The following is a 27,892-nucleotide window of genomic DNA, read 5'->3' as shown; positions in this document are numbered from 1 at the left end:
CTGAATGGGCTGGGGCTGTTTTCCCTGCAGCACCGGAGGCTGAGGGGTGACCTTATCGAGGTTTATAAAATCATGAGAGGCATGGATAGGATAAATAGACAAGGTCTTTTCCCTGGGGTGAGTGAGTCCAGAACTAGAGAGCATAGGTTTAGGGTGAGATTGGAAAGGTATAAAAGAGACCTAAAGGGCAACGTTTTCACATAGAAGGTGGTGTGTGTATGGAATGAGCTGCTAGTGGAAGTGGTGGAGGCTAGTACAATTACAACATTTAAAAGGCATCTGGATCAGTATATAAATAGGAGGGGTTTGGAGGGATATGGGCCGGGTGCTGGCAGGTGGGACTAGATGGGTTGGGATATCTGGTCGGCGTGGACAAGTTGAACTGAAGGGTTTGTTTCCATGCTGTACATCTCTATGACTCCTATGACTATATATACACACACATAACTGAAAGCATGTTAATATGCTAACAGGGGCTATAAGACAAAGCTGGCTCCAGTATTTTTGGAAGAACTATACACATTACTATTAGCTTAGCACCACCAGAGATATGGTGACATTCCTACAGCTGCGAGAGCTGAGCAAATAATAAAAATGACCTCTTTTGAGTGAACTATGTGTAAACTTCTATTCTTAGTAATACAGTCCATGTAAATGTGTGGCTTTTGAATCTCAATGTCACAAAAGGGTGGGATAAAGTGGACAGCGCTGCCAAATGAACTCTTGAATTTATTTAATGTAGATTTGTCAAAATATAACAAGTGTCATCTGGAAGTTTCTGTCCACTGAGTAATGACAAAACCCAGAATGTTACTTTCCTATATGCATGATGCAATTTGTACAGTTCCACTCATAGTTTGTATTTTTGTTAGAATTTAATGTGCATTTCTTGAGCAAGTGTGAATAAAAAATACTGGAATTAGTCAATATGTCAAACAGCATCATTTGAGAGAAAAAGAATTAATGTTTTGAGTTGATGACCTTTATCAGAACTGGAAAGAAATGTACAAGTTTCAAAGCTAGTAGAAGTGGGAGAGGAGGCTGGAAGAATAAAAACTAGGGTTTAAGATAGGGCGAAGAGTGGGAGATTAACGAACAAAAGATTTTGTGATGCAAAATCCAAAGAAATTGATAATGGGTATAGTAAATAGAGAAAGGTTGTGTTAAGATTAGGATCAACTAGGTGAAAGTGAGGACTGCAGATGCTGAAGATCAGAGTCTAGATTAGAGTGGTGCTGGAAAAGCACAGCAAGTCAGGCAGCATCAGAGGAGCAGGAAAATTGATGTTTCGGACAAAAGCCCTTTATCAGGAATGAGGAAGGGAGTCTCTGGGGTGGAGAGATAAATGGGAGGGGGGGGTGGGATGGGTGGGGATGGGGCGAAGGTAGCCAAGAGTACAATAGGTAGATGGAGGTGGGGATAAAGTTCATAAGTCAGGGAGGAGGGTGGAGGGGATAGGTGGGAAGGAAGATTGGCAGGTAGGACAGGTCATGAGAATGGTGCTGAGCTGTTGGGTTGGAAAGGCTGGGAGAGGGGAAATGAGGAAACTGGTGATGTCCACATTGATGCCCTGGGGTTGAAGTGTTCTGAGGCGGAAGATGAGATGTTCTTCCTCCAGGTGTCGGGTGGTGAAGGAGTGGTAGCGGAGGAGGCCCAGCACCTGGGCAGATTTGGGGAGGAGTTGAAATGTTTGGCCATGGAGCGGTGGGGTTGATTGGTGCGGGTGTCCCAGAGATGTTCCCTAAAGCACTCTGCGAGTAGGCTTCCAGTCTCCCCAATGTAAAGGAGACTGCATTGGGTGCAACGGATACAGTAAACGACATTAGTGCATGTGCATTTGATGGATGTGGAAGGCACCTGGGGCCTTGGATGGAGGTGAGGGGGCAGGTGTGGGCGCAGGTTTTGCAATTCCTGTGGTGGCAGGGAAAGGTGCCAGGATGGGAAGGTGGGCATGGACCTGACCAGGTAGTCACAGAGGGAATGGTCTTTGCGGAAAGCAGAAATGGGTGGGGAGGGAAATATATCCCTGGTGATGGGGTCAGTTTGGAGGTGGCGGAAATGTCGGCGGATGATGTGGTTTATGCGGAGGTTGCTAGAGTGGAATGTGAGGACTAGGGGTGTTCTGTCCTTGTTGGGGTTTGAGGGCGGAGGTGTGGGACTGGATGAGATGCTTTGGAGGGCATCTTCAACCGCGTGGGAAAGGAAATTACGGTCTTTAAAGAAGGAGGTCATCTGTGTGTTCTGTGGTGGAACTGGTCCTCCTGGGAGCCGATATGATGGAGGTAGAGGAATTAGGAATAAGGGATGGCATTTTTGCAGGAGGTAGGGTGGGAAGAGGTGTAATCAGGTAGCTGTGGGAGTCGGTTTGTAAAAATGTCAGTGTTAAGTCGGTCATTGATGGAGATGGAGAGGACCAGGAAGGGGAGGGAGGTGTCAGAGGTGGTCCAGGTGAATTTAAGGTGGGGGTGGAGTGTGTTGGTGAAGTTGATGAACTGCTCAACCTCCTCGCGGGAGCATGAGGTGGCACCGATGCAGTCATCAATGTAGCGGAGGAAGAGGTGGGGAGTGGTGCCGGTCTAACTACGGAAGATGGACTGTTCTACAGAGCCAACAAAGAGACAGGCATAGCTGGAGCTCATGCGGGTGCCCATGGCTACCCCTTTCGTCTAGAGGAAGTGGGAGGATTCGAAGGGGAAATTGTTAAGGGTGAGGACCAGTTCAGCCAAACGACTGAGTGTGTCAGTGGAAGGGTACTGTTGGGGACTTCGGGAGAGGAAGAAACGGAGGGCTTGGAGGCCCTGGTCATGGTGGATGGAGGTGTAGAGGGATTGTATATCCATGGTGAAGATGAGGCATTGGGGGCCAGGGAAACGGAGGTCTTGGAGGAGGTGGAGGGCATCGGTGGTGATGGAACATATGTGGGGAGTTCCTGGACTTGGGGTGGTGATTGGACAGTATTGATGTAGGTGGAGATGAGTTCTGTGAGGCAGGAGCAGGCTAAGACAATGGGTCAGCCGGGGTGGTCAAGCTTGTGGATCTTGGAAAGGAGGTAGAATCGGGTGGACTATGAGGTGGGAGATCTCCTGAGGTGATGAGGTTGTGTATGGTCTGGGAGATGATGGTTTGGTGATGGGGGGAGGGCTCATGTTCGAGGGGGCAGTAGGAGGAGGTGTCTTCGAGTTGGCGTCTGGCTTCAGCGGTGTAGAGGTCAGTGTGCCAGACTACCACTGCACCCCCTTTATCCGCTGGTTTGATGATGAGGTTGGGATTGGAACAGAGGGAGTGGAAGGCTGCACTTTGTGAGGGTGAGAGGTTGGAGTGGGGGAGAGGGTAGACAGGTTGAGGTGGTCAATGTCCCATCGGCAGTTGGAAATGAAGAGATCGAGGGTGGATAATGGGCCAGCACGGGATGTCCAGGTAGATGGAGTGTGTTGGAGGCGGGTGAAGGGGTCCGCGGAAGGTGGACAGGAGTTCTGATTGAAAATGTAAGCTCGGAGGTGGAGGTGGCGGAAGAAGTGTTCGACGTGACGACACGTATTGAATTCATTGATGCGTCAATGGAGGGGGATGAAGGTAGGGCCTTTGCTGAGGACTGATCATTCATCCTCAGTGAAGGGGATAAATAAAGAAACAAACCAGAATAAAGAATAAAACAGAAAGAACAAGTTGAAGACAGAGGTTGTGATCTAAAGTTATTGAACTCAATATTGAGTCCAGAAGACTGAGGAATGACAGATGAAAGCCGAGATGTTATTCTCTGAGTTTGTATTGAACTTCATTGGAATGTTGTATTAGGCCAAAAACAGGAAAGTCAGACTTGGAGCAACATGAAGAATTGAATTAACAAATGACAGGAAATTTGGGTCATGTTCACAGATTGAAGAGGTGTTCTGCAATGTGCTCACCACATCTACACAGAAGCCTGATGCCAACTCGAAGCCACCTCCTCCTTCCGCCCCCTCAGCCACGACCCGACCTCTCATAACCAAAATATCATCTCCAAAACCATCCACAACCTCGTCACCTCAGGCAGTCTCCCATCCACAGCCTCTAATCTCATAGTTTGCCAACCCCACACTGCCCAATTCTACCCCTTACCCAAAATCCACGAACCTGACTGTCCCAGTTGACCTATTGTCACTGCCTGCTCCTGCCTCACTAAACTCATCTCCTCATATCTCGACACCATCTATAACCCTTGGTTCAGTAACTCCCCACATACATTCGGGACACTGCCCATGCCCTCCACCTCCTCCATAACTTTCAATTCCCTGGCCCCCAATACCTCATCTTCGCCATGGATATCCAGTCCTAAAATACCTCTATCCCACACGGCAAAGGCCTCCAAGCTCTCCATTTCTTCCTCTTCTGCCAACCCAACCAGTTCCCCTCCACAAACATACTCATTTGATTGCCAGAACTGGTCCCCACCCTCAACAACTTCTCCTTTGAATCCTACCATTTCCATTAGACCAGAGGGCTAGTCACGGGCACCCGCATAGTCTGCAGCAATGCCTGCCTCTTTGTAAGATACGTGAAATTGTCCGTCTTTCGTAGTTACACCGGCACCGCCTCCCACTTTTTCCTCTGCTACATAGATGACTGTATCGGCGCCACTTCATGCTGCCACAACGAGGATGAACAGTTCACTAACTTCACCAACACCTTTCACCCTGACCTCAAAGTCACATGGACCATTTCAGATATCTCCCTCTCCTTCCTGGACCTCTCTGTATCCATCTTTGGCAACCGACTCAACACGGACATCTATTTCAAACCCCCCCCCCCCCGACTCCCAATAGGAGAAAGTGAGGACTGCAGATGCTGGAGATCAGATTCGAGCGTGTAGTGCTGGAAAAGAACAACATGTCAGGCCGCATTTGAGGAGCAGGAGAATCAACGTTTCGGGCATTAGCCCTTGCTGATGATGGGCTTATGCTCTCCAGTGCATCTCCTCCACTTCCTGCATTTCCGCCCTTGAACCCCACCCCTCCTACTATAACAAGGCTAGAACTACCCTAGTTTTCACCTTCCACTCCACTAATCTTCGGCTACAGTGAATTATCCACCTCCATCATTTCCACCACCTATAGTCAGACCCTGCCACCAGAGACTTATTCCCACCCCACCACTATCTGCATTCACAGAGACCATTCCCTCCGCAACTCCCTTGTTAGGTCTACGCACCCCACCAATCCACCTTCCCCACCCGGCATCTTCCCTTACCGCGAAGAAGGTATAAAACATGAGCCCACACCTCAACCCTCACCTCCATCCAAGACCCAAAAGGATTTTTTCACATATAGAGATTTTTCTGCACATCTATCCACCTCATCCACTGCATCCGTTGCTCTTGATGTGGTCTCCTCTACATTGGGAAGACAGGGCGCCAACTCCCAGAGCGTTTCAGAAAACATCTCTGGGACACATGCACCAAACAGCTCTACCACCCTGTGGCCAACCACTTCATTTCCCTCTCCGACTCCCCTAAGGACATGCAAGTCCTGGGCCTCCTCCACTGCCAAATCAAAGCTGTCCACCGACTGAAGGAAGAACACCTCATCTTCCGCCTTGGGACCCTTCAACCACACGGCATCAACATCAACTTCACTAGTTTCCAAATCTCCCCCTGAAAAATGTGTTGCTGGAAAAGCACAGCAGGTCAGGCAGCATCCAAGGAGCAGGAGAATCGACATTTCGGGCATAAGCCCTTCTTCAGGAATCCAAATATCCCCCGCCCACCTCATCCCAGATCCAACCCTCCAACTCAGCACCACCCTCTTGACCTGTCCTACCTGTCCATCTTCCTTCCCACCTATTTTCTCCACCTTCACCACTGATCTATCACTATTACCTTTTACCTGCATCCACCTATTGCTTTCCCACCTACCTTCCCCCCAGCCCCAGCCCCCCATTTATCTCTCAGTCCCCCTCCACATTCCTGATCAAGGGCTTATGCCCAAAACATCGATTCTCCTGCTCCTCAGATGCTGCCTGACCTGCTGTGCTTTTCTAACACCACCCTTTTTGATTACGTTCAGTTCCCCTAGTGTAGAGGACAGTACATCCTGAACTGCAAATCCAATGTGCTACATTAGAAGAAGTATAAAACAAGCATTGTTTCACTTTTTATTTATTCATGTGGAATGTGGGCGTCACTGGCTGGGCCAGCATTTATTCCTCATTATTAGTTGCCTTGAGAAGGTGGAGAACTGGAGGCAACTTGTAAGGGAGAAGGTGAAAAGATAAGTGTTACATCTTCTGCTGTTACATAGAAAAGTGCCAGGATTTGGGACATCTGCTCTCGACTAGAGGGAAACTTTCACTGGGAGGGGAAGGATGCATTGGCCAAGATCCCCTTTGCCATCAACAATGTAGGTATAACTAGGAAAGAGGTCCTGCTGAGGGAGTGTGAGCAGAAAGGGACTAAATTAATAGCAGAACCCCAAAGGAAAAAAAGAGGGTCACAGAAAGCAGTAAACTATAGATTTGAGAGCCTTAACATCAGTTGCAGGGAAGGTTCTAGTGGGATTCTTAGAAAATCACAAAGATCAAGCAGAGACAATCTGACTTTGTGAAAGGGAAAATCACATTTTATTAATCTAGTAAAGTGTTTTTCATGAAGTATCTGTAATGTCTATGGTGAATGGAGGAAACCCAGTGTATATTCTCTACTTGGACTTGTAAATTGCAATTGATAAACTGCCACATTAAGGGTAGCTAAACAAAATGAAAGCATGTGGTATTGGTGTAACATATTAGCTTTGATTAGCTAACAGGAGCAGAGAGTAGGATTACGTGAGTTTATGTGCTGGCAAACTGTAATGAGTGGAGTGTCTCAGGGACCACTGCTGAGTCCTCAATTAGAGATAAAGTTGCTTTAGTTCTACTGGACCATATAGCTGCTCTCTTATTAGAGTGAGAGAGAGAGAGAGGGATGACTGCTGGTGGTTGAATCCAAGTGAGTGGAGATGTTGAGAAGGAGAATCCTTTGTGGTAACCATAACTGGTGTGTGAATTGTACCCGCTTTGTTGGCATCACTCTGCATTGTAGACCAGCCATTCAGGTAACTGAGCCGACGAACGCCCTCAACCCCCCCCCCATAATCTAAATCAATATTTTGAGTGAGGGGATAGAATGTGTAAGATGTAAATTTGCTGATGTCTCCAAGATATGTGGAAAAGTAAGTTGTCAAGAGAAGGTCTGCAAAGGGATAGGGACAGGTTATCTGGGCAAAGAATGTAGCAGATGGATTACAACATGGGAAGGGAGTGCTCGGGGGTGACTGAGGAGGGGAACCACAGTGTCATGGGAGGGCAGTGGTCCTCACGAAAGGGCAGCTGGTGGAGGGTGCGGTCGGTGGCATTGTGTTAGGGCTGGCTGGTGGTGCAGTTGGTTCGGAGAGGGATGTGAGGCTGATGGACTCAGGAGGGCAGCTCAGCGCGTGGGTGGGGGAGGAGGTGTGTAGCGTTTGTCAGTTCCCATGGAGACGGGGCTGGCGGCCGTCACGTGCCCCCTCCCTCTCCTAGCAACAATGTAACGTCTTCAGCCACACGTCACATCCGTCAACAAACAGGGGCTGCCGCTCCTGGAGGGGGGGAGGAGGAGAGGACTAGCCTGGGGCGGGGATTGGGAAGGGGGTAAACCCCGTGGGGGCAAGGAGCAGCAGCAGCATCATCATCAGCTGCAGGAGCAGCACACACCGTATAGAGAGGGCGTAGGGAGGGGGGGTGCTGGTGAAAACCTCTCCGCGTCAGGGTAAGAGGGGTCGGGGGGAAGAAAGCTCAATCGGCAGAGGGGAGCCGGGGGTGGGGGGTCAGTCATTATCTGTCACTCGGGAGGAGGGGCAGCGGTAGCCGGAGGGGCCCGCATCCTACCCCCCCCCCCATTCTGAGTGTCACCCTTTAATCCGGAGACCCCTCTTATTCGGTGTGTCTCCTTTTTGCCCGCAGTGTCTACCCCCCCCCCCCCCCTTCCCTTCCCTTCCCCCAATGCCAGTGGACCCTTAAATCTGAGTCCTCCTACCCCCGGCGTTCCCAGTGTACTCGGCTCAGGTTTCCCCGAAGCGGGCTCGAAAGCCGGCGCTGCACCGTTCCAGCCGCTCCGCCTCTCACCCCCGAGTTACCGGGCTCCAGACCCTTGCAGGCTGCTGTGTGCAGCGAGTGAGGAAGGTGAGGTGTCACGGTACACCTCTGGAGCAGGTGGAGATTGAACCCCAGGCCGCCTGGCTCAGAGGGAGGGACACTACCACTGGCGCCGCAAGTGCATTGGGTGGAGGCTGGCTGTGCTGCTTAAATGTGTGTGTGTTTTTCTGGCTTGTTATGGTCTCTCTCTCTCTCTCCGATCACATGAGCGTTTGCATGACGTGGAAAGAGGAGCTTTAAAAAACAGCTCCATCCAGCTCTCCATCTACGGCCGCGTTATTGCACTGACTGCAGGAAGAGACAGAGAGAAAGGACATTGTATCCCTTTACTGACCTTTCCCAATCCTCCGGCTACTCGAAGGTTTTCTACAATAATCCCGGTTTGCTTCCTTTCTTCACTCAGCCTTTGCAGCAGTTTGTGTTGGCCCGAGATGCAGCTTTCTAAAGTTAAATTCTTTTGAGTATTCTACACTCCAGAGGTCATGCTTGAGTGGGCGAAAGCAGTTTGCTGTTTTATTCGGTGTTAAGAGCATATTTCTTCCAAAAACGGTCACTTTTTAACTTGTAACTTAACGCGGGTTTGGAAGTGATCGTATATGTTACTGTTAGTCGAATTTCAGTAAAATTTACAGATGGATATGTTTTCTATTGAGTGTATTTTTCAGGTTGAACACAGGGTACTGTCTGGGAGAAAGAAGGGTCGGGCGATGGGGATCAGACGCCACTATACAAACACTCCTCTGTTCCCATCTTTAAGTCAGTCATAATGTCTTTAGGAATTTATAACAATACAAACCCATCCTGTTTATTATAAAATGTCTTGCAATTGCATAGTTCTGCCAGTGGCGGTACTCTAGCTTTCACTAGGGGGAAGGTCAAATTATAAAATGGCATTTTCTTCCGCAGTTAAATATGTAAATATAGGCATCAATAATGGTGAAAGTTCCGTGCTGATGTAAGATGTGTAATTTGACTGGCCTCGTTTATTTATACCATGTTTATTCTGTACCATTAAATCAACTGGAGAGAATAATACTGTAAACACGCATTCGACAATGTTTTACAATTAAAATGACCAGAGATGAGAGGCACAGTGAAAAGACTGGCGTTCAGAATTTTTTTTTTGGGGGGGGGGGATATTGTGTAATGAGTATTCATAGGCATGTTTGTTTTAATGTACTTTAAGCGTACTCGGGAACATTTGAACTCTAGCCTGATATTCCCAGGAATGGAAGAGTAAACTGTTCCCTTTTTAAATGTGTTGATCTTTTATCATCACTTGCATGTAAAGTCTGTTATTCAAAATTGTTGACCTTGACGTTTGAGATGAACAGTTTCTCAGTAACCTCCTAAAATATATGGTAAAAATCAGAAGCCCTGAAGGATTTCAAACTGGATTTCTTGATTTCATCATTACTTCCTAAATTCTGTTCAATGGGGCAGCAGTAAAGATCACACCATTACTTTTTATTCTCACTAGTTAGCCAGTGAAAGATTGACAGGGTCTTGATTTATGTTTATTCTTGATGTCCTGATTTGGAAATATCCTGATCTCCAGTGGACATAGCTACAATGTCTCTATGGTTGCATTTGTGGGCACAATCTGATTTGCTCTTGGAAAATAGTGAGCTGATGCTAAATTTCATGCACTGACTTGTGTTTGTGAATCATACTGCAGTACAGTATTTGAAACTGGTGGATATTTAATGTTTAGAATGCTAAACAACATAAAATGTACACACACTCTCTTAATTAAGAGCTGAGCTTGATGGAGACGGAGTCTGAAGGGAGATAACACAAGATAGGTGCTATCGTTTAAACTGTTTTTGTACAAGTCAGAATTTACATAATTTAAAAATAAAAGCTAGAATTATAAACCACACTTTACAATCTGTTTGTCCCAAAGTAATTGACAGCATTTCAGAAGTACATAAATTAGCTGTATTTTCAGAAATGTTACAACCAATTTGCACACCGCAAGCTGCTACAAACACACATGTGCTATTAACTGGACAATAAATTTTTTTAGTATTGTTTGAGGAATAAATATTGTTCAGGACACCAAGAATAATTCCCTGCTGTTCCTTTAAATAATATCTTGGAATCTCTTATGTCCATCTGAGAGGGCAGATGGGGCTTCACTTTATCATTGTTGCATCTAAAACTCCATCAGTATGCAGTGGAAGGTCTGACCTGTATGTTTATGCTTAGGTCCTGGAGTATCACTTGAACCCACTAACCTCTGACCCAGAGAAAAGAATTCTACCAGCTGGTGCACAGCTACCATAGTTGAATCTAACTAGCAAGTTTATTCAATCATGAATTATACTGCACACAAATACAATGCAGTTATGGTCCTTTTGATCACTTTTCATGTTTACAAGAGATTTTCAATGTTCCATCCACAATTTTAACTAGTGTTATCATTCAGTTAGTTCCACCATCATTTCTTCAGTTCACATGTTGTTCTGGTTATAGTTTTGGCCCCCTTTACTTTATAAGAACTTGCATTGGAGGCAGTCAGAGAAGTATCACTGAGTTGAGTCCTTGGATGAAAGGGTTGCCTTAAGAGGATATATTGAGGCTATATCTATTGGATATTTTTAGAAGAATGAAAAGTACTCTGATTAAAGTATATATGACTGCGATGGGGAATGATGGGGTAGTGCGGAAAAGATGTTTCAGTGCATAGTGAAATCCAGGACTGGGTGGCACAATTTCAGAATAAGGGGTCTCCCTGTGAAAAAAAGAGGTGAAGAGGAATTTCCCCTGGTTGTCATATTTTGGAATTTACTACCTGACAGCTGTGGATACATCTTAAATTAGTACATTTAAGGCAGAGTCATAGACATACATGTACAGCATGGAAACAGACCCTTCGGTCCAACACGTCCATGCTGACCAGATATCCTAACCTAATCTAGTCCCATTTGCCAGCACTTGGCCCATATCCCTCTGAACCCTTCCTATTCATATACCCATCCACATGCCTTTTAAATGCTGTAATTGTTTCAGCCTCCAACATATCTACTGGCAGCTCATTCCTTACCCACACTATCCTCTGCATGAAGAAGTTGCTCCTTCAGTCCATTTTGAATCTTTCCCCTCTCACCCTAAACCTATGTTGCCTAGTTATGGACTTCCCTACCCCAAGGAAAAGAGAATCCTATCCATGCCCTCCATGATTTTATAAACCTCTATAAGATCACCCCTCAGTCTCTGGCGCTCCAGAAAGAAACAGTCCAAGCCTATGCAACCTCTCCCTATAGCTCAAATCCTCCAACCCTGGCAACATCCTTGTAAATCTTTTCTGAACCTTTTCAAGTTTCACGGTGTCCAGAATTGCATGCAGTATTCCAAAAGTGGCCTAATCAATGTCGTGTGCAGCCGCAACATGATCTCCTAACTCCTAAACTCAATGCCTGATAATGCGGCACGATGGCACAGTGGTTAGCACTGCTGCCTCACAGCGCCTGAGACCCGGGTTCAATTCCCGCCTCAGGCGACTGACTGTGTGGAGTTTGCACATTCTCCCCGTGTCTGCGTGGGTTTCCTCCGGGTGCTCCGGTTTCCTCCCACAATCCAATGATGTGCAGGTCAGGTGAATTGACCATGTTAAATTGCCCATAGTGTTAGGTAATGGGTAAATATAGGGGTATGGGTGGGTTGCGGGTCGATGTGGACTTGTTGGGCTGAAGGGCCTGTTTCCACACTGTAATGTAATGTAATCTAATCTAAATAAAAGAAAGCATACCAAACGCCACCTTCACGATCCTGCTTTCCTACTTTCAAGGAACTATGAACCTGCACTCCGAGGTCTCTCTGTTCAGCAACACTACCAGGACCTTCCCATTAAGTCCTGCTAAGATTTGCTTTCCCAAAAGGCAGCACCTCGCGTTTATCTAAATTAAACTCTACCTGCCACTCCTCAGTCCAGTGGCCCATCTGATCAAGGTCCCATTGTACTCTGAGGTAACCTTCTTCGTTGTCCACTATATCTCCAATTTTGATGTCATCTGCAAATTTGCTAACTATATCTCCTATGTTCACATCCAAACCATTTCTTTCAATGATGAAAGATAGTGGACCCAACCACCGATCCTTGTTGCACTCCACTGGTCAGAGGCCTCCAGCCTGAAAAGCAACCTTTCGCCACACCCTCTGTCTTCTACCTTCGAGCCAGTTCCATATCAAATGGCTAGTTCTCCCTGTACTCCATGAGATCTAACCTTGCTAACCAGTCTCCCATGAGAAATCTTGTCGAACGTTTAACTGAAGCCCATATAGATCATGTCCACCACTCTGCTCATATCAATTCTCTTTGTTGCTTCTTCAAAAAACTCTCAATCAAGTTTGTGAGACATGATTTCCCATGCACAAGGCCAGGCTGCCTATCCCTAATCAGTCCTTGCCTTTCCAAGTACATGTACATCCTGTTCTTCAGGATTCTCTCCAACAACCTGCCTACTACCGATGTCAGGCTCACTGGTCTAAGTTCCTTGGTGTTTTCTTCCCCCTTTTCTTAAAAGGTGGCACCATGTTAGCCAACCTCTAGTCTTCTGAGATAAATTCTTAAATTATAGGGGAGACAAGGATGATTAGAAACAAATAGAAAAATGGATTTGAGGCCAAGATTATATCATCTGTGATTTTATTGATGGTCTGTATGTCCACTAGCAATTCCTGTGTTTTGTGTTCTTGTATTCATATGGTCAAATATGATTTCTTTTCATTTAAAGGCTTAGTATTTTGATTAATTTTATGTTTATTTTTTAAGGTGTACTTCATTTCAGGCACTTAACTGATTTGCTATTCTGTTGTGAAGCTGCTAAACTTGAAAGGTAAGCATTATTTTCATTCTGGAACAAACAGGAGAAAGGGACCAGTATTAGCAAAAATAACTTCTTTATTTCTCCATTTGGGATGTAGCATCCATCATTGAATAGATAAACCACAGAATAGGTAAAGCACAAAAGGAAGCTATTCAGCCTATTGAACTGATGCCAGTTTTTTTGCAATTCTGTTAGCCTCACCCGAGTTCTCTTCCTGCAACCCTGCATTTGTTTTATTTTAGGTCCTGATCCAATTTCCTCTTGAAAGTCACGATTAAATTTGTCACTGTGACAACACATACAGTGCATTCCAACCCTAACCACTTAGTGCATTAAAAAATCCTATCACAATTAGTTCTTTTGGGTACTTTTCAAAAGGGAAAATTTTTTAAAATAATTGGTCCAGCCCCAAGGACCTTCCAATGTTGTAATGAAGATTATGGATAATGACAAATCCATGCTTTCACCTGTTCACCATGTTTAGATCTCTCTTCAGTTCTGACATTTTGCTGGCTGCTTCCTTTGGTCCCATTCGTAATAGTCTAAACTGAGACAAACAACAGCTGTCACAGGCCTATTGTGGAGGGGAAAAATGTAATGATGCTTGGATCAAACCGATGATCAACCTTATTATTCTCATGTAATGTATGTATATAAGAAGCAAGCCTGCAAGTTTTAATAAGTTCTGACTATGCTGTACTATGAAATGGGGGGAATACACTGAAACTATCAAATGGCAGGAATACGAATACCTTCACTGCTGCCACCCCATTGTCACAGATTAGGTTTTTTCTAATTTATTAGATTATGGCTTTTAAATTAAAATTAGCTAGGACTGCTATTCAAAATGAAGAAAAATTGAAAGTCATGGGATGGGGTGTGGTAGGGGAAGGAATGACAGACAACACATGTATATGCAGTGCTGTAAATGGAAATGAATAGATGAGGAGATAGGAAAAAATCCAATTTGTTCCTAGTACATGAGTCACTAGCACCTTAGCCGTTATGACCATCATGAATTGACCTATATACAGTGTTTGATTAGATTCCCTACAGTATGGAAACGGGCTCTTCGGACCTACAAGTCCACACCGACCCTCCAAAGAGTAACCCACCCAGACCCATTTTCCATCTGATTTAATGCACCTACCACTATGGGCAATTTAGCACGGGCAATTTAGCACGGCCAATTCACCTGACCTTCACATCTTTGTGATTGTTGCAAGAAACTGGAGCACCCGGAGGAAACCCATGCAGACACGGAGAGAATGTGTAAACTATATACACCCACCCACCCCCCCCCCCCCCCCCCACACACACACACACACACACACACACACACACTCGACCGAGGGTGGAATTGAGCCGCCGTGTTGGCGAACTGCTCCAATTCAAGTAATGTTCCACAAAGAAATGCTTTGTTTTTTACACTATCTCAGGAAGTCAATTTTTATTTTATCAAGAAAAGTATAATTTTACTTGCCCTCTGACTTGGTATGGTTTGGTCAGACTTCTGCTATGCTTCACACTGCTTGTATACTGGTCATGTCTATTCACATATTTAATTTGTTTAGATTTTAGAAGTCTACTAACTCTTCTGCATAAGGTTAGCTAATATTTTACCTGAGGACCAAGTAACACTTTGCATTTTTTTGTCCTACCACTCTATGTTAAATTAATGTATGTTATTTCAAATGCTTATCACTTTTTCCAACTTATTTTTAAAAATCCCTATTAAAAGTGTTAAAGATGGATCTAAATTGCCCATGAACAGTTTTAAGTAATGAATTTCAATGTTAGCTCATTTTGTTTTTACAGTGAGAAGATGCCTTTCAGTAATGAGAAACATTCCTTGAATGATGAGTCATTGAATAGTGACACTGACTCTTGTGAGCGGTCTGATAGTGTCAACTCTTCCAGTGATTATGAATATGCTCGACAAAGTTTCAGTAGTGATTCTTCTAGCAAACCCAGCTCTCCAGCCTGTACGTCTTTGATCCCAACATTTTAAAAATAATTGCAAAATGTATTCTGTGATTACTCGGTTAAATGCAAACTTGTATTAATTTATTGTGCAAGAAGCACCTAATATTTACCTTAAGTAATAAGTAGTTGGTGTCCATTTACCAAGTTTTTTTTCAACATACAAGGCTAAACAGGTTGGGACTCAGCTTACTGGAATTTAGAAGAATGAGAAGTAATTTCTTTGAAGCATATAGGATTCTTAAAGGTCCTGACAGGGTAAATGTTGAGAAGATGTTTCCCCACATGGGAGAGTCTAGGACCAGAGGGCATAGTCTCCAAATTAAGGGGTGTCAATTTAAGACTGGGATAAGGAGGAATTTCCTCTCTGAGGGTGGAGAGTCTTTGAAACTCCTTGCCACAGAGAGCTGTGGAAGCAGAGTTCTTGTGTATATTTAAAGCTGAGACAGATTGATTCCCTCTACTGATCAAGTGTCTAGGGTTACTGGTAAAGGCAGGGAAGTGGATGTGAGGAATGTTAGATCAGCAATAATTCTACTGAATGGTGCAGCAGGCTTGAGGTGCTGGCCACCGACTCCTGTTCTTATTTCTTATGGTGTTAGATTAGATCAGATTCCCTACAGTGTGGAAACAGGCTTTTCAGCCCAATAAGTCCACACTGACCGTCCGAAGAGTAACCCCCCAGACCCATTTACCTCTGACTAATGCACCTAACACTATTGCAATTTAGCATGTCAATTCACCTGACCTGCACATCTTTGTACTGTGGGAGGAAACTGTAGGAAACCCGCACAGACACTGGGAGAATGTGCAAACTCCACACAGACAGTCACCCAAGGCTGGAGTCGAACCTGGGGCCCTAGTGCTGTGAGGCTGCAGTGCTAACCACTGAGCCACCATGCCATATAAGTGCAATAGAAACCAGTCGGATTGCATGCCTGTACGTTTTAGCCATTGGACTACTCTGTTTGCATCAATTAGTCTATATGTTTTTGAATGGTTTTGAAATCTGAAGAATTTTATTTAATTTCTTCTCCAAAATGCCAACTAGTGTCATAGGATTCATATGGGTTAAGGGAACAGTAATATTGCAAATTGTAATCTTTATCTGTTATCTTCTGCAATTTTCACCACTTAATTATTCCAGTATAGGTAGCTAAAGAAACTGAATGCAAAAGCAAAATACCACTGATGCTGAAAATCAGAATGACAACAGAAAATGCTGGGCATACTCAGCAATTCAAACAGCATCTATGGCAAGGGGAATATATGAACGATGAAAGGTCATTGACCTGAAATGTTAACCCTGTTTTTTCCTGAACCGGTGCTGCCTGACATGTTGAGCATTTTCTGATTTTGATTTCAAGGTCCTAGATGTTTGTCATTGAACAGTATTCAGATTTCAACGACTAACATGGCTGAAGGTCATTGTTATGGAATTCTCATACTGAAGAGAACCCAGTATTTCTTCAAGTCTGTCTAAAGTGATCTAATTCTCTCTTGACTCATAAACAATTGTTTTAAAAACAATTCTTATCAATCTTCTTCAGATGTTATTAGATATCTCCAGAGCAGTGAACCTTGAACCTGGGAACGTAGGGACACTATCACTGTACCATAAGATCCCTGTGATGGTAGTTACCTTAGAGTAGTGCATTTTGAAAGACATGAATACATGTAGTTGATGTTGTCTACAACATCATTGATTCGGATAGTAACTAGGCATATTTTTCAAAAATGCACACACAGGAATAAAATATAATGCAAAGTTGTTTTTATTGGGGCCTAATGTTTATGTTCTCCTGTGGATATCCTCCAGTTAATTAACTATTCTGTACAAGAAGAAATAAACAGTTTCTGTCTTGGGATAGAATGTTGCAGGGGCCCCATAAATTTGAAGTGCTGCTGTAATTTCTTACTAGATATGAAGAGAATCGCCTGCTCTGTACTGTTAATTTGGGAATATGATCAATTATCAAACTTGAGCCAAATTGGAATTCAGAGGATTTTAATTTCAAATTACCTTTTCATTCAATGTAATTTGTTTGGGCTTTGGCACTGTTGTCAGAACATTAAATGTCTGAATTTTTGATTGTGTCCTGTCTCTTGAGTGGATAATTTCTTCTTCTGCTCAATATGAGGAATATCCAAATCTTGCACCTTTTCAGTGTAAGTCAAATTTTAAAAAATGAGGTGCCTGTTATCTCAGCTAAGAATGCCTTAATCGTAACTTCGCAGGGATACCCTATACTCTCCTGGGATAACTATTTCTACTATCAATGAGACCTTTATTTTCCTTTTTTGAATAATATTCCTTTTATGTAATTGAGACTAGTTTTCTGACATGGATAGTTGGCAGTCAGGAACAGAGTTATTTCCTAATATTAATTTAACCTGGGAGCCTTACAGGCTGCAGATCCACCCAATTGTGTGGGATTCGGATACCTGTTATTTTTTTCTAACTCATTCGACTATCACACCTTATTGTTTTAGATAGGGTAGACGAGTATTTAGTCATAAATCGAAAAATGTCATTGCTGTTTGTGATTTTTGAGATAAATTGTAACTCAGGTTGAGGTTCAGGTTGTAAGTTTGCTCACTGACCTGGCAGGTTTGTTTTCAGATGTTTCATCACCATGCTAGGTAACATGATTGAGTCTCTGATGAAGCGTTGATGTCCTGCCCTGCTTTCTATTTGTGTGTCCTGGTCTCTTAAGGTGGGTGATATCATTTCTTTTTTTTTTCCTGAGTTTGGTAAATGGGGTCCAAATCAATGAGTTTAGTGATGGAGGTCTAGTTTGAATGCAAGGCCTCCAGGAATTCCTGTGCATGTCTCTGTTTAGCCTGTCCTAGGATGGATGTTTTGTCTCAGGTGAAGTGGTGTCCTTCTTCGTCTGTATGTAAGGATACTAGTGATAGTAGGTCATGTCGTTTGGTTGCTAGTTGGTGTTCGTGTATCCTGGTGGCTCGTTTTCTGTCTGTCCAAGGGCTTGTTATAGCCCTTGCATGGTATTTTGTAAATGACATTTGTTTTGCTGGTTGTTCATCTATGGTCCTTTAGGTTCATCAGTAGCTGTTTGTGGGCTACCATGATGCCAAGAGTCGGAGTAGTCTGGTAGTCATCTCAGAAATGTCTTTGACTTATGGTAGTGTGGCTAGAGTTTCTGGGTGTGTTGTATCACAACAATAATCCCAAACAAGTAGACAATACACCCAGAAACTCTAGCCACACTACCATATGTCAAAGACATCTCGGAGATACTACCAGACCATTCCAACCTCTTGGCATCATGGTAGCCCACAAACCTAACAATACAGTGAAACAGCTACTGATAAGCCTAAAGGACCCTCTACCAACAACCAAAAAAACTAATGTCATTTACAAAATACCATGCAAGGACTGTAACAAACATTTACATCAGAAAGACAGGCAGAAAACTAGCCACCAGGATATACAAACACCAACTAGCCACCAAAAGACATGACCCACTATCACTAATATTATATACAGATAAAGAAGAACACCACTTCAACTGGGCCAACACACCCAACCTAGGACAAGCTAAACAGAGACACTCACAGAAATTCCTAGAGGCCTGGAAATCCCTCCATAAACACATCGCTTTGGACCCCATTTACCAACCTCTGAGAAAAAGAACCAGAAATGATATCACCCACCTTAGGAGACCAAGACATACACATAGAAAATGGGACAGAACACCAGCGCTTCACTGGAGGCTCACTGATGATTTTACTGAGCATGGTGACGAAATGTCTTAAAGCAAACCTGCCAGCTCAGCAAGCAAACTTACAAGATGTCATTGCTGTGGTGAGTAGGTATGGAATTTTGAGAAACTGAAGAACATGGGAAGAATGAAAATTGATCTGTGAAGTCTATTCTTGGACATGTCGCACATGGTAGACAAAGTTAGCACGTACTTTGGAAGGAGAAAATCAATAAGTCCATATCATGTCTGATATGTGTTCCCACACTTTGTTTCTGACCAAGTTTTAATGGCAAATGTTACATTATGGATGGCAACAGTGGAATAAGATTTTCCTCCACAAATGGTAAATACAAATAGTTGAAATATGCAACTGAAGATTTTCCTGAGTCTAGATTGTTATAGTTTGTTTTTTTTTAATCACTGCAGCAAGTCCTCCTAAAACGGGTTCTTTTGATGTCCTAATGGAGACTGCAAAAGGGTTGTCAAATATGTCTCTGGTTCATGAAATAGTTATGAATAGCAACTTTCAAATGAAGCAAATTGATCTTCCTCCTCAAAGGTAAATAAAGTTGTTTATTTTCATAAACTGGGATAATGGGCATGTCTTCAGCTATCTGTAATATAATTCAAATGGGACCAGTTAGTGATCTTTCATCTTCTAGATTTGACCTGCTGGCTTTGTCAGTATTGATTTCAGCTTTTCACATGCAGCTAACTTGTGTCTAAATGCAGCTCACAATGTTGCTTAGTGGATGCACTACCTATTTGTTTGCACTAATCTCTTTCAAAAATAAAATCAGACTTTTTTTTAAATTTGAAAGTGCAATAAAACTTAAGTGAACATTTCTCTGATTTTGTTTTCTCCTTTGCAAAGTAAATTATAACTCAGGAGAGTAGTGGTATGAAATCAATTTTTCAGTTGATCCAAGACTGTTTTAAGATGGAAATGCATTTCTATTCACAGAAGAACTGTTTTTAATGTCCTGTTTCTACTTTGTCATGATCTAGTGATTACATGTAAAATTGTAAATGGTTAATAGATGGAGCATTGCACTCCAAGTCAAAATGGCCAAATTCATATTTTCAGTTTTGAACATGAATGTTTTCTTCAGGGGGCATGAAATAATACATAATTGAAATGTTAAGCATATCCATTCCTTTAAGAATATGTTACTCACAATCTTGTGATGAGATGATATTTTCAGTCCAAAAATTAGATGATGGAGATGATTTGTGTCTCAATAGTTTGGAGATAATGACTGCAACCAGTTGCCAAATGTGCGGGTGTGGTGCAACTAGTCTCATTCTCAAACGCTGCAACGTGCTGGTGGTTTTGTGTCTAGAAATCAAGTTGAGGGCATCATTTCAATGTTTTGCATTTAGCTTGCAACCAACAACACAAGATACACCACTGGGAGCCTAGCTCTAGTGCAGTGTAAAATTATCAGGCAGAATTCCTTCCAAAAAAAAACCTGGCAAAGTTAAAATGTTACTTAATTTAAAGTTGACTGGTAAATATTTTAGTTTTTAAGTACTGCTCTCTTTCTTTAACCCTAATGGATCCCATTTTGTTTTATTGATGTTGCTTTTTAACAGGATTGAGCACAAGTGTTTAAACCCAACAGCATGTATTAGAATACCATTTTGACTTAAGTTTATCTCTCTCTCTCTCTCTCTCTCTCTCTCTCTCTCTCTCTCTCTCTCTGAAAATGAAATTCAGATTTGCAAAAGGTCAAACATGTAAATGTTTCAATTTGAGCCAAAAATATCAAAATCCAAATTCAGGTTTTAAGTTTAAAGCTTTGTTTTTCCTTGAACATGAAGGCAATTCAGATCAGGTCATCCATATTATTATGGTTTCAAGACAGGATAGAGGGTGGATATTTCTGATTGGCTTATGTGTTAGTCTCCAAAAAAAACCTCTTGACTATGTACAAGGTACAAACCAGAAATAGGATAGAATTCTCCTCACTTGTGAGATGAAAGATGTCAAAACACCTGTAGCTTAATATAATCCAGGACAAATGTTTGATCAGTTTCTCGATCACTGCACCCAATAATTACCTTTTTGCCACGAGTATGTGCTATCTACCAAATAGAAGCGATGAGGAATTTGCAACAGCTACAGTATGTGATGGATGGCAGTTATAGAAAGGGGGAAAGTCTCAGATACAGTCACATAGCTGGGTTAACTCCAGGAAGGGTAAGAGAGGTGGGCAGCAAGAGCAGAAGTCTTTTGTGGATATACCCATTTCAAACAGGTATGCTGTTTTGGAAAATGATGGATTCTCAGGGGAACGTAGCACAAACAGCCAAGTTTCTGGGATTGAGATTGGCTCTAATGCAACGAGGGGTACGTCGGCTTCCAAGAGATCAATTGTGTTAAGGGATTCTGTAGTCAGAGGCACAGACAGACGTTTCTGTGGCTAGCAGAGAAAAAGCAGAATGGTGTGTTGTTTCCCTGGTGCCAGGATCAAGGATGTCTCAGAGAGGGTGCAGAATGCTCTCACAGGGGAAAGGGGCCAGCAGGAGGTCATTGTCCACATTGGAACCAACAACATTGGAAGGGAGAAGGTTGAGACTCTGAAGGGAGATTAGAGAGTTAGGTAGAATTTTAAAAAGGAGGTCCTCAAGGGTAGTAATATCTGGATTACTCCCAGTGCTACGAGCTAGTGAGGGCAGGAAGAGGAGGAAAGAGCAGATGAATGCATGGCTGAGGAGCTGGTGTATGGGAGAAGGATTCACATTTTTGGATCATTGGAATCTCTTTTGGGGTAGAAGTGACCTGTATAAGAAGGATGGATTGCACCTAAATTGGAAGGGGACTAATATACTGGCAGGGAAATTTGCTAGAACTGCTTGGGAGGATTTAAACTAGTAAGGTGGAGGGGGTGGGACCCAGGGAGATAGTGAGGAAAGAGATCGATCTGAGATGGGTACAGCTGAGAACAGAAGTGAGTCAAACAGTCAGGGCAGGCAGGAACAAGGTAGGACTAATAAATTAAACTGCATTTATTTCAATGCAAGGGGCCTAACAGGCAAGGCAGATGAACTCAGGGCATGATTAGGAACATGGGACTGGGATATCATAGCAATTATAGAAACATGGCTCAGGGCGGGGCAGGACTGGCAGTTGAATGTTCCAGGATACAAATGCTATAGGAAGGAAAGAAAGGGAGGCAAAAGAGGAGGGGGAGTGGCATTTTTGATAAGGGATTGCATTACAGCTGTGCTAAGGGAGGATATTCCCGGAAATACATCCAGGAAGTTATTTGGAGGGAACTGAGAAATAAGAAAGGGATGATCACCTTATTGGGATTGTATTATAGATTCCCTAATAGTCAGAGGGAAATTGAGGAACAAACTTGTAAGGAGATCTCAGCTATCTGTAAGAATAATAGGGTGGTTATGGTAGGGGATTTCAACTTTCCAAACATAGACTGGGACTGCCATAGTGTTAAAGGTTTAGATGGAGAGGAATTCCTTAAGTGTATACAAGACAATTTTCTGATTCAGTATATGGATGTACCTGCTAGAGAAGGAGCAAAACTTGACCTACACTTGGGGAAATAAGGCAGGGCAGGTGAGGTGTCAGTGAGGGAGCACTTTGGGGCCAGCAACAATAATTCTATTTGTTTTAAAATAGTGATGGAAAAGGATAGACCAGATCTAAAAGTTGAAGTTCTAAATTGGAGAAAGGCCAATTTTGACGGTATTAGGCAAGAACTTTCAAAAGCTGATTGGAGGCAGATGTTCGCAGGTAAAGGGACGGCTGTAAAATGGGAAGCCTTCAGAAATGAGATAACAAGAATCCAGAGAAAGTATATTCTTGTCAGGGTGAAAGGGAAGGCTGGTAGCTATATGGAATGCTGGATGACTAAAGAAATTGAGGGTTTGGTTAAGAAAAAGAAGGAAGCATATGTCAGGTACAGTCAGGAAAGATCAAGTGAATCCTTAGAAGAGTATAAAGAAAGTAGGAATATACTTAAGAGGGAAATCAGGAGGGCAAAATGGGGACACGAGATAGCTTTGGCAAATAGAATTCAGGAGAATCCAAAGGGGTTTTACAAATATATTAAGGACAAAAGGGTAACTAGGGAGAAAATAGGGCCCCTCAAGGATCAGCAAGGCGGCCTTTGTGTGGAGCCACAGAAAATGGGGGAGATACTAAATGAATATTTTGCATCAGTATTTACTGTGGAAAAGGATATGGAAGATGTTGACTGTAGGGAAATAGATGATGACATCTTGCAAAATGTCCAGATTACAAAAGAGGACGTGCTGGATGTCTTGAAATGGTTAAAGGTGGATAAATCCCCAGGACCTGATCAGGTGTACCCGAGAACTCTGTGGGAAGCTAGAGAAGTGATTGCTGGGCCTCTTGCTGAGGTATTTGTATCATCGATAATCGCAGGTGAGGTGCCGGAAGACTGGAGGTTGGAAAACGTGGTGCCACTGTTTAAGAAGGGTGGTAAGGACAAGCCAGGGAACTATAGACCAGTGAGCCTGACCTCGGTGGTGGGCAAGTTGTTGGAGGGAATCCTGAGGGACAGGATGTACATGTATTTGGAAAGGCAAGGACTGATTCGGGATAGTCAACATGGCTTTGTGCGTGGGAAATCATGTCTCACAAACTTGATTGAGTTTTTAGAAGAAGTGACAAAGAAGATTTATGAGGGCAGAGCAGTAGATGTGATCTATATGGACTTCAGTAAGGCGTTCGACAAGGTTCCCCATGGGAGACTGATTAGCAATGTTAGATCTCATGGAATACACGGAGAACTAGCCATTTGGATACAGAACTGGCTCAAAGGTAGAAGACAGAGGGTAGTGGTGGAGGGTTGTTTTTCAGACTGGAGGTCTGTGACCAGTGGAGTGCCACAAGGATCGGTGCTGGGCCCTCTACTTTTTGTTATTTACATAAATGATTTGGTACAGTTAGTAAGTTTGCAGATGACATCAAAATTGGAGGTGTAGTGGACAGCGAAGAGGGTTACCTCAGATTACAACAGGATCTTGACCAGATGGGCCAATGGGCTGAGAAGTGGCAGATGGAGTTTAATTCAGATAAATACAAGGTGCTGCATTTTGGAAAAGCAAATCAGAGCAGGACTTATACACTTAATGGTAAGGTCCTAGGGAGTGTTGCTAAACAAAGAGACCTTGAAATGCAGGTTCATAGCTCCTTGAAAGTGGAGTCGCAGGTAGATAGGATAGTGAAGAAGGCGTTTGGTATGCTTTCCTTTATTGGTCAGAGTATTGAGTACAAGAGTTGGGAGGTCATGTTGCGGCTGTACAGTACATTGATTAGGCCACTGTTGGAATATTGCATGCAATTCTGGTCTCCTTCCTATCGGAAAGATGTTGTGAAACTTGAAAGGGTTCAGAAAAAATTTACAAGGATGTTGCCAGGGTTGGAGGATCTGAGCTACAGGGAGAGGCTGAACAGGCTGGGGCTGTTTTCCCTGGAGCATCGGAGGCTGAGGGGTGACCTTATCGAGGTTTACAAAATTATGAGGGGCATGGATAGGATAAATAGACAGTCTTTTCCCTGGGGTCGAGGAGTCCAGAATTAGAGGGCATGGGTTTAGGGTGAGAGGGGAAAGATATAAAAGAGACCTAAGGGGCAACATTTTCACACAGAGGGTGGTACGTGTATGGAATGAGCTGCCTGAGGAAGTGGTGAAGGCTGGTACAATTGCAACATTTAAGAGGCATTTGGATGGGTATATGAATAGGAAGGGTTTGGAGGGATATGGGCCGGATGCTGGCAGGTGGGACTAGATTGGTTGGGATATCTGGTCGGTATGGACGGGTTGGACCGAAGGGTCTGTTTCCATGTTGTACATCTCTATGACTCTCTGACTCTATAACTGAATAGGATTGTTTTGAAAGAACCTAACAACTCCACAGTTGGGATCATCTGTGAGAACAATATCATTGAAACATCAGCAGCTACCAACTTGCTTTCTTTAGCTGACAGTTAACATTGAGAATGGATCCAGGAGGCTGGATTGGTATAGAATACAAGTCCCTCGGCAGCAGAAACTTTGTGGCCTGCTGTAATTTGGTACTTAAACTTCTTGGGGCCCAGAATATATGTTGGGGGGTCCTACTGATCTTTATAACATTTTCCTCACCTTGTTGGATTTATCTTACAACTGGAGTAGAACAACTCTTAGGACCCTGGCATTGACTGTTGACATTGACCTTGTCATGAGGCTGTTGACTTAGTCTGAACTTGCACACCAGTTCCCTGATGTCAATGAACAGGTTGTCAGAGTTGTGTATTGATCAGTACTTGGGTTGCTACTAGTGAGATCCATCAACTATTTATCTTTGTGTTCTACAGTAATTGTTTTACCACTGTCATTTGCATATTGTGGAATTGGATTTGCATTTCTAGCTTAGACCAGGTAAATGTAACCAGTTCCCTTTGCTGAAAATCCTATTGGCCATGTTTATTATTGACAGATTTATTCCATATACAACCTGTCATTGTACAAATTTGAACCTGTGAGCTCCCTCTTTTTATGCCGTTCAGTACTAAAACCACTGTATGACTCAACTCTCTCCTCCTACAGGAGAACATTAAAAGAAGAACATGGTGTGTTGGACTTCGATGCTTCTATGGTGTCATTCCTTTTTATAGAAGCTCACAGAAGCAATTATTCCTTGGTACTAAGCCAGCAGACACCAAAGATTAAATGTCTCCTCTTTCTGATGACCTTTCTGGCTGTAACTAGTGGTTAAACATAGTTCTTCATCTATAACATTGTTGATTCGTGGCTGCGTGCCTGTCAGACTGCAATCAACAGGATTAAATGTAATAAAAACAAAACAACCGGAGAAATTCAGCAGATCTAGCAATATCTGTGGAGAAAGAAAGTAATTTAACATTTTTGAGTTTGATAGTTTTCTTCCTGCACTGAAAGAGGCTGGTGACAAAAGGTGAGAAGCAGTGAATGGAATGAATGGTGAGGATGCTCAGAGCAAAAAGACTATGCTAATGGTTCTGAAGGAGAAATGGAGATATAAAGTAGCTTTTGAAGTTGTTGAACTCTATATTGAGGCCTGAAAGTTGTAAAGTGCCTGAGTGGAAAACATGGTTTTGTTCTCCCAGCTTGCATTAAGCTTCATTGGAACACTGCATCAGGCCAAGGTGGACATGTTAACATGCGAGAAAGATGATTTATTGAATTGGCAAGCAGCTGGAATGTTGGGGCATTCTTCTGGACATAATGGAAATGTTCTGCAAAGTAGTCACTCCATCGGCATTTAAGCTGACCAGTGTAAAGGAGTCCATATTGTGAGCAGTGAATACAGTAGAATGGATTGAGGGAAGTACAAGTAAACCACTGCTTCACCTGAAGGTCTTCCTGGGACTGGAGAATATGAGGGAGAAGGTGAAATGGCTTTCTGTAATTACATAGAAAGTTGTCCAGAGGGGATGATGAAGTGTTTGGCATGGACCAGGGTGTCACAGAGAATAGTCATTGCACAGTGCTGACAGTGGAAGTGTTTTTTAAATATTTATTTCTGTCTCTCCTTTTACTATTATTTTCACTCATCAAGATGTGCATCACGTAAACAGACCCTTTGGTCCAACTCATCCATGCTGACCAGATATCCTAAATTAATCTAGTCCCATTTGCCAGCACTTAGCCCATTCCTTGTAAACCCTTCCTATTCATATACCCATCCATATTCCTTTTTAAATGTTGGAATCCTACCAGTCTCCACCACTTCCGCTTCCAGCTCATTCCATACATGCACCACCCCTTGCGTGAATAATTTGCCTCTTAGGACCCTTTTTAAATCTTTCCCTGTCCTTTTTGTGCTGGGTGATGGAACCCTGCTGGATGTACTCGAAATGGCAAAGGATGATCCTTTTTGAATGTAGTGACAGATGGTGTGGAAGCTGAGGACGAGGGGAACCCAATAATTATTCTGGTAGGGAGGAAAGGGGATGAGGGAGGAAGTGTAGAAACAAGTTTGGACACAGCTGAGGGCCTCCTCATATGTAATAAAGGGGGAACCTTGAGGGGAAAAAGCGCATGTTGGAGGGATCATTGAAACAAATACAACAGAGACTGAGAAACTGGGAGAATGGAATGGAGTGATTGTTGAAAGTAGGGTGTGACCTCACTTTCTCCTGTGAAAAACACATAGTCAAGGTAACTATGGGATTCAGTGGGTTTACAGTGGAGGTTGGTACACCACCTAACTCCAGAAATGGAAACAATGTAGTTATGCAGAGAGAAGAGTCAAAGATGGACTGGTTGTAGGTTAGGGAGAAATAGAAATTAGGAAACAAAACTGATTTTTAATTTTTCCATTCCAGTCAAGAACAGGAAGCAGCATGGACAACATCATCAGTTTATCAGCGAAAGAGTTGAGGGTGGGAGTCTCGGTAGGACTGAAGCATAGACTAGATTAATTTAGGATATCTGGTCAGCATGGATGAGTTGGACCAAAGGGTCTGTTTACGTGATGCACATCTTGATGAGTGAAAATAATAGTAAAAGGAGAGACAGAAATAAATATTTAAAAAACACTTCCACTGTCAGCACTGTGCAATGACTATTCTCTGTGACACCCTGGTCCATGAATGTTCCACATACTCCACAAAGGGATGGGCATAACTGGGATCCAGGTGGGTAGCCATAGCAACAACCTTGACTTGGAGGTTAGATGAATTAAAGTAAAAGTGAAAACCACCTCTGCAAATGAAGGATAGTGATGGTGGATGGGGAGTGTTCAGATCTCTTTTTTTCAAAGAAGATTCAGTGAGCCACAAGACTATTCTGATGGGGGATGGACATATAGATGTGAAGAGGAGGTGACTAGAAGGGAAACTGAAACATATGGAACTGACATAAAGTATCTGAAGATCCACGAATGTAAATAGGGAAAAGATGGGACAATGGCAGCCAAAGTAGTGAAAATAGGAAGAAAAAAGTTCAAAGGGGCAGGAATAGGCTGAAACATTGGGTCTGCCTGGGCAGTTCTGTTTGTAGATTTGGGAAGAAGATAGAATCAGGCTGTTTGGGTTTGGAGGAGGGAATTGAACTTTGAAGTGAGAAGCTGTGAGGGGGAGGTCTCCAGAGGAGATGAGGTCAGTAACACTCCTGGAAACAACAACTTGATGTGCAGCGGTGGAGTCATGATCCAGAGGGAGATGGAAGGAAGTGTCTAGGAATT

The 27,892-nt window shown here is 43.3% G+C and overlaps 1 protein-coding gene across 6 annotated transcripts in view; it reads left to right on the top strand.

Annotated features, from left to right (window-relative positions):
- The first annotated feature begins 7,680 nt into the window (after positions 1 to 7,680).
- The window catches only part of tcp11l2 (t-complex 11, testis-specific-like 2), a 47,572-nt gene continuing 27,360 nt past the window's right edge, over positions 7,681 to 27,892 (top strand). Inside the window, exons 1-4 of one of the 6 annotated variants that reach the window (XM_087999564.1) lie at positions 7,681 to 7,759; positions 12,923 to 12,986; positions 14,796 to 14,962; positions 19,115 to 19,247. In XM_087999564.1, coding sequence (XP_087855690.1) covers positions 14,803 to 14,962; positions 19,115 to 19,247 — 293 coding nt within the window. In that variant the 5' untranslated portion in view covers positions 7,681 to 7,759; positions 12,923 to 12,986; positions 14,796 to 14,802. The other 5 variants (XM_087999567.1, XM_087999565.1, XM_043713617.2 and 2 more) reach the window with 5 other exon arrangements.

The sequence above is a fragment of the Chiloscyllium plagiosum genome, unplaced genomic scaffold, assembly GCF_037043375.1.
Source record: "Chiloscyllium plagiosum isolate Xiang-an unplaced genomic scaffold, Cpla_swu_hap1 HiC_scaffold_23, whole genome shotgun sequence".
NCBI lineage: Eukaryota > Metazoa > Chordata > Chondrichthyes > Orectolobiformes > Hemiscylliidae > Chiloscyllium > Chiloscyllium plagiosum.
The sequence above is the reverse complement of the archived record's forward strand: the minus strand, read 5'-3'. Positions and strand labels throughout refer to the sequence as shown.